The sequence below is a fragment of the Uranotaenia lowii genome, chromosome 3 (assembly GCF_029784155.1).
Source record: "Uranotaenia lowii strain MFRU-FL chromosome 3, ASM2978415v1, whole genome shotgun sequence".
Lineage (NCBI taxonomy): Eukaryota > Metazoa > Arthropoda > Insecta > Diptera > Culicidae > Uranotaenia > Uranotaenia lowii.
Genome location: NC_073693.1, coordinates 199343557 through 199356504, shown reverse-complemented (window position 1 = coordinate 199356504; position 12948 = coordinate 199343557). Strand labels below are relative to the sequence as shown.

At 34.6% G+C, this 12948-nt stretch overlaps 1 protein-coding gene across 4 annotated transcripts in view; it reads right to left on the bottom strand.

The window, feature by feature from the left end:
* Window positions 1-876: 876 nt before the first annotated feature.
* Window positions 877-12948, bottom strand: part of LOC129751256 (cardioacceleratory peptide receptor-like) — a 305152-nt gene continuing 293080 nt past the window's right edge. For all 4 annotated transcript variants that reach the window (XM_055746644.1, XM_055746643.1, XM_055746645.1 and 1 more), the window contains exon 10: window positions 877-1673. In XM_055746644.1, coding sequence (XP_055602619.1) covers window positions 1391-1673 — 283 coding nt within the window. In that variant the 3' untranslated portion in view covers window positions 877-1390. The remainder of the gene's footprint in view (window positions 1674-12948) is intronic.

Sequence of the window (12948 nt, the reverse complement as noted above, 5' to 3'; positions counted from 1 at the left end):
AGTAACTTGCAACAAACTCGACCCTAACTATGATTTTATATCGATGGGCTGACGTTAAATCAATAAAGAACAATTACAATTAGATACAAACTTTGTTTTTAATGAAAAATCTTATGTACACGTATGAAAATTTAAAGTTTTTAATATATTTGCGATGCCTTAAAGACCATTACGCATGAAAACACCAATTGCAGTGATTTTTTGGTCTGTGAAAACTAATTTTCTGAAAATAATGATGCTGCATACATTTAGGGGTTAAATAATACTACGAAAAATTCTACAAGCTGAAATCATAAAAATAAATGTTTGGATGAATGAAATTTCAATGTTTACAAACGCGTGATGCAAAACATTCGTATTCCAGCACATGGAAACGAGATTTACAAGGTGTTTCTTTGATTTGCATTTTGTTGCATTTTACCCCAGACACCTAACTGAATTATAAAAATATTCATTTAAACAAAATGAGTGATTGTTCGAAAAATATGATTACAACAACAGTGTTGGTGTAAAGAAACCAGTAAAAAGGTTGTAGATAAAATTATCAAGGCAATTCGTCATACTGGGTAATGCTTTTTACGACATCCAATAATATTAAAATTTGTACATTCATTGCTTGATTTTTAAAATTTTATATAAAAATAAAAAACTTAAAAAAACTAGCTTAAGATGCGAGAAATGATGTCATCATCATTTTGTAATCATCAAAAGATAACTTTATTACAATACATTAAATAAAAAATTGATTCAGTGTGGTGTTATGTAAATGTTGCATCTAACCCCGCTGTTGCATGATGCCCCGTTTATCGGTAGTTTATTATCAAAAGCTTAAAGCATTATTAGGGACTTCTACGTTTAACATTAAAACTTCACCCCTTCTTTTCATATTTATTTTTATTGTCCATTTACAATAAAATTTTGCAAACCCTTACACTTTTCGTTTCGAGCCTTTTTGTAAACTTCAATCGCTGCTGATTTGGTTCTTACTTTTTATTGACTTTTACACAAATTCGGATTTCCTTACAGCCTACGTATTTGCATTACGTTACGTACATTTACATGGAGGGACAATAAATACTTATCGATTAGTAGTCGTTTTGAACAGCAAGTAGACAAGTTTACTCTACGTATTATGTATAAATATAATATATCCTATCAAAACATTCATAGATCCAACTATTTTGCAATTTTTCTTTGGGGAAAAAGTGACCACCTCGTTTGTTTGTTTTAAATCTTTTCGATTTTGGTCACTAGCAACTACTAGTTATGTGTCTATCCATTACACGCTATGTTCTATGATCTGTCAGTCATAAATTGTAAGTTGTATTTTTCAAATTTTTCCAGCCATGATGGTTTGTTTGTGTATTCTTGATAAAGTCGAGTCGATGAGTTAAACTTCGGACATGGCGAGGGGTCCGGTGGCCACAACCTTGGGTCGTTCGACGATGACCACCCGGGATGGCCGGATGCAGGAACGCTGGGAGGTCGAGTTGGTCAACGATGTGGTCAACGTTCGCATTGAATCGCTGCTGTTGTGATTCTGCAGTCGTGGCCCGCCGTGCCCATTCAGGATGGCTCCATTCCGCAATCCGGACCCTCGACCGGAACCGACATCGCTCGCCGTTTTGCAGCACCACTTGGACGCGAGCAGCCACCGGAATGGCGGGAGTCGTCTGTTTGCCAACCGAAAAAGGGAAAGAAAAAATATAACAATTACTATAAATTCAACTCCTTTTCGCCGAGATTCGCTCGGGATCAGAATGGGGGACACTCTTTCGTTCGCTCGCTCGGTCGCTGGAAATTGCTGAAGTGACATTAGATGATTCTTTCATGGAAATGACTTTGAATCTGCACTTGCATGACGACCAGAATAATAAATAGTTTTAACCCCTGCGGCAAAATTATGCCGACAGATTTGGATTTAAAGCGTTTACTTTTCTGGAACGTTAGAATTAATGGCGTTTACGAATTGATTGGTGGAAAACATTTAGAAGTTTGAAATTGGAACTGAATGTAAATTTTAAATCAGTTTTTCTCTTTAAAGTTATATTTTATTTAAACAATGAAATACTCAATCACGTGAATATTTGTTATTTCTCATATGTAAACATCCAAATAAAAAAAAACAGCTGGAAAATTAAAAATTGAGCTGCCTTAAAAGCCAACAGACATACCTCCATTCAAAAGATTTTTACTCGTTTATTTCAAGAGATAGTAAAATTAAAGGTCTTAGAAAAAGTTGTTAAACAGAAAATTTCTCTTATTAATTATTTAAATGCCACGTTAAACGTCGAGATGGCTCAGTTCCAGAGTTTAAAAAACCATGTTCGTTCAGTAGAACTAAATGTTAAATTTTCCCATGCAATCCTAAAAGTTAAAATTTACTCATATAAACGTTGCTTTTGGATTCAGCAAAATCATGAATAAGTTTTGTGTCCAAATGGAGCTTTTTAGAACTCAGGGTTAACAAAATTATAAAAAAAAAATACCCCACATCGACTCAGTCTGATCCCCATGGCAAAATGATGTAATAACTCTCTGGAGCCACGACAAGAATTGACAGCTTTGCGGGTGATTGTATGAAACCAATGCTTGTAACTTCAAGTTTCTATGCTCCAAAAATTAGAACGATACTTGAACCCGTACACGAACTAGAAGCATTTTCGTGGGAGTAAAAAAATTGCGATTTTTCTGAAGTTAGTGGAGACTTGATCCCCTATTGAAGGAGACTTGATATTTTATTCAGGAAGCCTTAATCCTTGTATAAAAATCAAACAAAACCCCAAGATAGAATGTTAATTTACTATTTTGGTCATGTTTGTTCTCATTTCACAATTTATAGCAGACATCAAAAGAAAATTCTATAACTTTGTCTCAACGCTAATAACATTGTATACTTAAAGGCGCTAGTTTCTATAATTAAGAGAAAGTTAATTATTTTTGCTCTTTTCTTCAGACAATTGTTTGAAAAATATTAGTTTTTGGATAAATATTAGTAATTTCGTAATCAGCAATCATAACGATCCATTCAGAAGAAGAATATGCCGTTTGGAAGGGGGATCAATTGTACCCAACTCTGGGGGATCAATTGTACCCATAATCAACATTTTAGAAAACATTTTCTGAAAAAAGTTGAGAGTTTTCCATTGCTTTGAAAATATGACATTATGAAGTTCATTTTACGCTCGAACGATTGATACATTGGAACAAATATTTTTTGCATAATTTTCCCCTGTAAGGAACATTTCAAAGTGATGAAAAAAGAAGTTATACATGTAATAGTATACATTGGAGGCGCAATTTAAGTTGCAATAGGAAACCAAAACACAATTTGTTTACAAGCTTCCAACCAATCGGTGTTCAATGTGTTTGAAATATGGAGCAAAACTATCCCGCATAAAGTAAGACCTTAGTGTAAAACGTCTTGGACGTATTACCCAACCCAATCTAAAATACCGTGAAGGCATCAATGGCCGTGCATTTAAGTTATGATGAATATTCTCTGTGCCGTACAAAAATCATTTTTGTGCGTTTTGAACAGAAAAGCACTGACACGTAGTAAAACTTACGTACTTTAAGGGAAGTATTTAAAAGCGAGGAATTTTTTTATTGCAACGCCACATAAAACGCGTATTTGTAAAAGTCGGTAGACCAATGGTCGCGCAAATCTTTATTAGGGATTGAACACTAAATAAGGTATCCAAATAGTTTAAAATTTTGTTAAAAAGGCTCTCAGGTTCATTATGGATATTCTCAGGTAAGAATTTTCATGATTCACACGTCAAACACAGATTTGTCTACATTGTTTGTGAAACTAGTCTGATGCTGGATTAGTATAAGACGCCATTTTAACAAAGCATTATTTTGCCGGCAAATAGTATAGGGTTACCGTATCCCGCAACAGCAAAAAGAGTACATTGAGCGGTTTTTCGAAAAAGGTCAGGAGAAACTTTATAAAGTTGAACCCCGCTTATCCGAACTCCGGTTTTCTGAGCTCCCGCGTTATCTCAGTCATCAAATTGATACAAGATCCATACCTATATTTATCAAACTATGCAAAACAGAAACAAAAAGGATGGACAATAGAACCCAGTTTATCCGAGGTAGTCGGGAGAAGGACCACCTCGGATAAGTGAAACCTCGGATTTAACAAAATACATTAACAAACCTTATCCTTTTGCTGTAGTATTGCATATCATTTAGGCGCATAGCTTGGTACTTACATTCTTTCTCAAATCACAAAAAACATGACAAAACAATACATTTCAAAAAGATTTTTTTTTATACCATCATTTTATTTTTGCAGTTGAGCACATTACCTTAATTTTCTGCATATTGAAGGCGGTTTGCATACTCTAAGGCGCTTATCGCGTTAACTGTTTATATAAATAAATACAAAATATGCAGCATGTTTATGAAATTTGAGGAAGAATGACCTTAATGGGATAAATTCCTATTAAAAAATATATATGTTTACGAAAACAAGATGTTAAAGTAATTTGATGAAAGCTATATTCATTTCGTAGTTTTTGCATAAGATGTGAGACAACTTCATAAAATGTAAGAAATACGTTGGTTTTGCTGATCTGTAATGTCTTTCAACAAAAAAAAGTAGGTACATTTGATAAAATTTCACAAAAAAAGAGTACGTCCACTTCTCGATCGAAAAAGAATATATGTACTCTTAAAAGAGTACGTATGATATCCCTAGATTAGAACAATGTTTTCGGTCCCGATTTCGATAAATCGTCACACATTCGGCGAGCTGTCTGAAAACCCACGAGGAAATTGACCAACTATAACTAAACAAATCCGAATTGCTATCTAACCTCAAATTTTCAAAACTTTGTAACCATTTCAATTAGATAATCGTTTCTTCTGATATTGTTTCTAAAAATGGTGTTTTTTCAGTGGGTTATATGATGGAAAACATTGATTGGAAAGTCTGCCTGTTAATCTCATGTAGCCTTTGTGAACTTTTCGAAGAACTTCTCTACGTTTAACTACTGATAAATACAAGAATTTATGTGCGCGGCGATAGAAACATTTAAAAATCCAGTGTACTAGTGGCCACGCACAACAAAATTGTCATTTTTTCCGCAACAGAACCTTCAATCTGTTCACTTTTCTTCACAAATGATTCATTATAAAGCTACAAATAATTTACGTTCTAAAATTTTTGCCGCGGTGCTCAAATTCAACACCAAAAACTGAATTACAAAAAGAAACCCGATTAGCTCACTTGTTAAGGACAAAAAAATGGTATCCGGCAAAAACGATGTTTGTTTTTATTTTTTCCTGGCCTCAAAAAGCAGAATAAATTCATTTCTAGTTTGGCAAGTGGAAGATATTTAGCGTAGGTATCAAAAAATGCGAAATGATGTAAGGGCTGTAAGGGGCCAGCCAAAGGGGTCGTCCATATTAACTGTTCGCTGCGTTTGCGATATTAACGTTATTATGGCACACGAGAGTTTTAAGGGACGGGAAATCAATTTCATGCATCAAACTTGGTGTAAGGGGCAGGAAAAAGGGGTCGCCCATATTGACTTTTGATTGTTTTGGTAATATTTACGTTATTATTCATCGAATAGAGATGAAAACTTGTGCATAGCTGTTATAAAGAACGAATAACTGATTTTAACTATCCAATTTTGGTCAAAGATCATGCAAAGGAGCCAAAGGGTTCGTTCATATTATTCACTGTTTTGCGATATTCGTGCTATTATACATTGGATTGGGATGAAAATTTGCACACGAGAATTTTTCAGTCGATTTCAGATGTCACATGTTCTGCCAGGGGTCGACAAAAGGAGTTGCCCATATTAACTGTTCACTGTTTTTGCGATATATTCATGATGTTGAATTTTATCGACGTTTTGCGGCGAGTTTTACAAATTAAAAACGTTTTTTACTGGACGTCCAGACGTGGTAAAAAACGTTTTTTGATTTTAAAAACTCGCCGAAAAACGTTGATAAAATTCAGCAACAATACATCGCGGCGACTAATCAACATTCATCGATATTGTCATGATTATGCATCAGATTGAGATGAGACTTTTTTTTGGGTCGAGGGTGGCAAAAGGGGTCGTCCATATAAATTTTCACTATTTTTTGTTATATTGACGTTATTATTCAATGGTTTGGTTTGAACATTTGCACACGGGAGATTGGAGGGAGGGGCATTCGATTTCACATATCAAAGTTTGTAAAAGAGGCTACCGAAAGGGTTTCAATTTTTTGGCAATAGTTCCGTTGTTATTCAACGATCGAATCGAAATTTACGCACGAGAGTTGGGACGGTCAATTGATTTCTGTTTTCAATGTTCGTATCAAACGACAAAAAAGGAGGTCATCCATATTAACTGTTAAATTTGTTTGTGATTATTGCTTGGCAATCGACATTTATACAAATTATTCATGACAAATTCCAAGTTGAAAGCGAAACGAAGTTCGTACGGGATCAGCTTGTTCAGAATAAAAATCGGAAAAGATATTTTCATATCTTCATATCTTCATATCTTATATTATCATATCATATATATCAAGATACGGTTTGGCAAGACTTAGTAAAGATTTTGAATTTCTGTTTGGTATTTAGCCCCTGTGGTTATGCAAGTTTTGAATAAATTGTAAAAAAAAACCTTAGCGATAAAGTTTTTCGTTTTGTATTCATGAAATGAATTTAGATTGCTAATATCGATTCAGAATTCAGTAATTTGAGTAAATTCAGAAGAGGTGCAGCCGAAAAAGTACTGAAAATTAAGTTCTTTAGCCCCTTTGGTTATGCAACTGTAAAAAAAGTTCAACATTTTTCCTCAGCGACCTGTGTGAATTTTTTTTAGAAAAAAAACTGGGTTTTAGGGGGCTTAGAACAAGAATTTATAATACAAAATTTAGATTCTGAATTCAATAATAAGAATATGTACATTTTGAGATACAGATTCAAAATTCAAATTCATAGGAAAAATTTAGAACTCACCATTTTTTTTCAGAACTCAGATTAAAAAATTCAGTTTGCCATGAGTGCGGTGAGGGACCTTAGACTAGGGTTACCATATCCCTCAACACCAAAAAGAGTACATGGAGATCATTTATCCCAAAAGTCAGGAGAAACGATGTACAGTAGAACCCCGCCTATCCGAATTCCGGTTTCTGAGCCATCAGGTTGATACAAGATCCATATAATCGAGCTTTGCGCCTGGAAAACTGAAGAAAAAGTATGTACATGTTTCGTATTATCTTCCCTACTACTTCGGATAAGCGGGTTATACTGTAATTGGAACCGAGATATTTCAATTCAATAGATACTGCCAATTTGTTGAGGTTATTAAAAAGTTGGATTATTATAGAGATAGCAGTATTTAGATGTTATGCTGACAAACCACAAAAAAACATTAAACAATTCACTTCAAAAAACAGTTTTTATGTGTACATTTTCTTTACAATCATGTGCGCATTTAAGTATGTTACCTAAATTGTGTACATATTGATTAATGTTTGCATACTCAAAGGCGCTATCCGAGCTCACTTTATTACGACTATAAATGCAGGGTAATGAAAACAAGATGTTAAAATTATATAAGTAATTTATTGTAAGTTGTATTCACTTCGAAGTTTTTGCGTAGGATGTGAAACATCTTCATCAAATGGAAGAAATACATTGGTTTTTCTGATAAAACGTCTTTCAACAAAAAAAAGAGTACATTTAGTAAAATTTCACAAAAAGAAGAGTACGCCCATTTCACGATCAAAAAAGAGTACATGTACTCTTAAAAGAGTACGTATGGTAACCCTACCTTAGACTAACAACCTACTGCTCTCGACTCATTAAACTGTTACGGAATCCGAAAGAAATGACCGACCTGGAACTTTGGCGACGACTTTTAGCATGAAAACACGGACACGAATTGGAACTTGGAACGTTTTAACTCTTGCCTAACAAGGCAAGCTGGCACAACTTGCTAGAGAAGCTAGCCGCCTCAAGCTTGAAATTCTGGGACTGAGCGAAAGTCGTTGGTCTAACACTGCAGAACACAATACACAGTCCGGGCAAGTCCTGCTTTACTCTGGCATACGAGGAGAACATGCTTGTGAATCCCGCATGGATCTAACAGTAATTGTTCAGCTGTTACGTGGTCAATTATCTTATAAAACCCTAACTAACTTCGTCTATTGTAGGGTGGCAACGTTTTAGCGCACACAGGAGTACGTAGGGGAAAAAGTTGGCCAAAAGTATTTTTTAGATTTAAAATCAATAAAATATTTTATTTTGACTTATTAAATGTTTTTAAAATCATTTAATATATTGTTTACCGTTTTCGTAATTTTTCATAATTTTCTATTAGAAATTTTTTAACATTTATATGACATGATAGATAATCCAGGTTAAAAAGTTGTAAAATTCAAAAGAATCTAGATTTTTTGTATTTGTTTTTCAAAGTTAAATTACATTTGAAAATATTCGAAAAGAAACCTAAATTTTACTGAGCTTTAATTTGAAATAAACGAAGCCCTAGGTGACTTTTTTTTGTGGAAAAATCTATCAATATTTTTAAACTTCGAATTTAAAAATATCAAAAATTTTGCGCGATTTTTTTTCTTTTGCACATGATTATTGAAGTTATCAATTTCCAAATGATATTTTTGCCGGGACTTGCTAGCAACATAAACAAAAACACTATTTTGTAAAAAAAAAATCAACGTTTAAAACAAAAAAATATAAAGAAGAATTTTCAAATCAGTTATCAGTGTCCCTATTATCATCGATTTTTATCTAATTGTTTAACATCCTCCCATTGAAGTTCTCGATATCAAATTTTCATTTTAAGTTACTTAAGAAAGTTTAATTCATAGATATGACTTAGTCGAGCTGATTCAACGATTTGTAGAAAAATTGTATCTCTTAAAAATACCAAAGTTTTGACAGCTGCTACAGCTTATAAACAAATCAGATGTCAAAAAAATGACCAACACATGGTGCTAAATTTATTCAAGAATCAAATAAACATTGACAAAAAATAACCAATGAAATTTAAATTTTTAGTTTTGGCCAGGTTTTTGGGTTGAATACTCCTGTGTGCAGCGGCTTAATGAACTTAAAAAATGCCTTAAGGACTGTTTCTAAAACATCTTTAGAAACATCTTTCTGTGAATAAAAATGAAAAATATTTATTGTATTCATGAAGATAATCACCGTGATATTTTTTAATAATTAATTTTGCGGCTATATCGGTGATTTTTTATTTTCTCTAAGTGAGAAAATAATAGATGGATAGAAGAGGATTATAAGAAAACTATAGGTGCTGAAAATGATCAGGAGATATCCGATTACTTTATGACATTTCTCGCCGCCTCAGTGGTGCAAGGACTAATGCAAGAATGCCGCTAAAAGACCGAGCAGGTCAGTTATTGACCGATCGAACAGATCAGCTCAAACGATGGACTGAGCACTTCGAACAACTCTTCCGAGTCACGAATAGCGATGGCCAACCAAGGAATATTTAAAGGAGGTAGTGTCGAGCGCCATATTGAAATATATGGCGAAATATAAATCATCTGTCGTGACGTCACAATCATGAACCAAACAAAAACATAGTCCGGGTTTGTACACAATTTAGCTGCTTGAACTGAATTACGAATAAACAAGTTTCGAAATTGTTGATATTCTGTCGGAGCTTTTTGTTATCGTTGTATCAGAATCGAGGTAAGTGATATTATAGTATTAATCACTTTAGATAATGCATTGTTTTTTCGCCCAGGATTCCATCATGCGGTGTTTTGTTCCTAATTGCACAAGTGTACAACGTCCCAAGGCCCTTGCTAACCAGGAAAATAATCCAAGGAATCCTTCATTTCATCGTCTTCCCAAAGATAAGGGTATCCGGAAAAAGTGGCTGAAATTTATCGGTCAACGTGAACCACTTGAGACTCGTCATGTTTTTATATGTTCACTTCATTTTGAACCGGAATCATTCTTCCACTGCTTGAACGATGGGTTTTGGAAAGCTAAGCTGAACGGAACAGGTATGAACCAATTATTAAGCGATTGAAAATAATTTTATTATTATTTCAAATATGACAAATTATTTTGTAGCTGTCCCGACAATCCGGCATCCTTCCAGATTGGAAGTAGTGAATCTCAGATCCAAGCGCATTGCATTTCGTGATTTGAAAAAAGAACTTAATGCAATGCGTGCGAGGTCTGAGGAAGCCTGTACATCGAAGGTAGAAGACCAAACCGACGTCAATAACAATGCAGCAGAACATGAAGCATTTATCGTACCGGATGCAATAGCTGAAATGAAAAAATTGAGAAATCAATTAAACGAAAAATCATCCGAGTTGCAGAAAGCATTATCGGAGCTTCACCAATGCAAGAAAGCTCTGGAGGAGTCACAGCAAAGAATCAATCAACTGGAGAAATTAAATCAAGAGCTTCAAAAGGTTCACAACTATCAGGCAATCGAAAAAGCTCGATCAGTTCTTTTAAAAAATTACACTCCTAACCAAGCAGATATTATGCTTATGACCAAAAAAAGGGTCGAAAAATGGAGTTGTGAAGAACTGGCAATGGGGTTTACACTGAAATATTTAAGTAAACCTGCCTTGAAGTTTGTGGTTGACCAGCTTCATTTTCCGTTGCCTTCAGCTAGGCGTTTGATGGCACATGCAGCGCAGCTGAATATGCGCACTGGGTTTCTTCATGAAATCATAGTTATTATGAAAGCATTTTCGGCTACGTTGCATGAAAGAGATCGATGTTGCGTTTTCCTTTACGATGAGATGTCTTTGTCCGAAGGATATGAATACGACCGCAAACATGACGATGTCGTTGGGCCGTGCTCAAAATTGCAGGTAAGTACCTACACAATTAATTTATTTTAAATTAAAATATTCAATTAAGTGTAACGTTTAAGGTAATAATGATGCGAGGATTGTTTGAGCCGTGGAAACAACCAATATTCGCTGATTTCGACGTCAACATAACATTGGAGCTTTTAGACGAAGCATGTCGTCTTGTGTATGAAGCTGGATTCGAATGCGTCGCTTATGTTTCTGACTGCGGTGGTAGTAATCAATTCATTTGGTCTGCCATTGACCTGAATGAAGGTATAACCCACATACTACACCCATCAACAGGGAATAAAATATACCTTTTCGCCGACGTTCCTCACACAATAAAATTGGTGAGAAATTGGATGCTGGATAATGGTTTTGTACTTGAAAATGGCACTGTCATTCCACCGGTAAACCATAGTCTTAAAATGAATCCACTATGGGAGCTTACCACGAAGGCCAGTACCGAAATTTCTGACACATTTTTTTTGAATGATGAACATTTGAAAGTGGAAGGCCAACAGCGTCAAAACGTTGCCTGGGCTGTAAAATTGTTTTCAAGACGGTGTGGGATAGCTCTTTTGAGAAAAGTTGGTAGCAACTTAGCCAAAGAAATGTCGGAGTTTATCCTAACAGTAAACGACTGGTTCGATGTAATGAACTCGCGAAATTTAAAAGAATCCCAACTCCTTAAAAAACCCTATGGAACTGATTTAGATCTCCAAGATGCTGCTCTTAACAAAATGTTTTACTTGATGAAAACATCTATCCCAGGACGTAAAAATAGCATCCAAGTAAGTAACTTCAAGCATTTAGCTGAAAATTAAAAAATAATTACATATTCGTGTATTACATTTATTTTCAAGGTTTTCCAAAAAGCGATCATGATGTCTATAATATCAATTAAGGCGTTATTCCGGGACATGGAGGAAAGATACGGTATCCAGTTTATCATTACTTCTAAGCTCAATCAAGATGCGCTGGAAAATCTTTTCTGCATGCTGCGTTCTCAAGGGGGAACCAATGACCATCCAAGCCCATTGAACGCGTTGAGACGTTTAAGAGTCATCATTCTGGGTAAAAATCTGACAATGATATCTAAAGGTCAGAATACCACCGATCAAAACCATGAGAAATTTGCTGTTTTGGAAGTCCTCCATAGCCTCAAGAAAAATTCTCCTTTGATTGGGGAAGAATCAAAAGAGGTTGCGGAGGTAACAGACATGAATGTACCACTCAATTGTTCACTGAATGATCAAGAAATTCAAAATGAATCAATCATCGAAACTTTCACAACAGAGGCTGACGGGTTTGAATACTTGGCTGGCGCAATGTGTCGCAAGTTTAAAAATGAATTTGAATACCTCGGCAGCTTTACGAAGGATCTTCCAGGAGTTGAATCCGTATTAGACCACGACTATGCGTTTCCAAAATCTTACGTTGAACACATTTCCCTAGGTGGACTCACTAAACCTTCTGATATGTGGTTAGAGCAGGCCCAAAGAATGGAAATTGTGTTCAAAAAATTTCATGGAGATAGCATTTCAAAAATCAAAAAAGTTTGTAAGACGGTCTCGGATTTAATTAAATCTAAAAACCCTGATATTCCGGAAAAAATGATTGAACATTTCACAAGACATCGTACATACATTAGAATCAATACATTGAATAGAATTTTAAAAGAAAAAAAAGCTTCGGAAAAATCTGTAAAGCGTCTGAACAAGCAAGGACCTTTTCCATTAACTAAGGATATAAAAAAATGAAGAAAATTTTAATGTAAATCCGAACATAAGAAGTGGTTTCAATAAATGTTCAATGTTTAAGTTCAATGAATTAACCATAATGACAAGTTTTTTTTTTTTATTTAGAATAATGTTAAAGAATTCAGAAAAAATGATAATTATTTCTTACATGAAAAAATAAATTAATCGATTGTTTAACGTTCCGTCTACAATTATTCGTTTTAAAAACAGTATTTTTTTCTATTTTTCCAAAAATTTTGGGCAAAAATCTGATTTACGCATATTAATTTCCAGACCTATCGTGATTGTGACGTCACCAGCTACACCACTACTAAAGCAAGGGTGCCTCGACACTACCTCCTTTAAATAT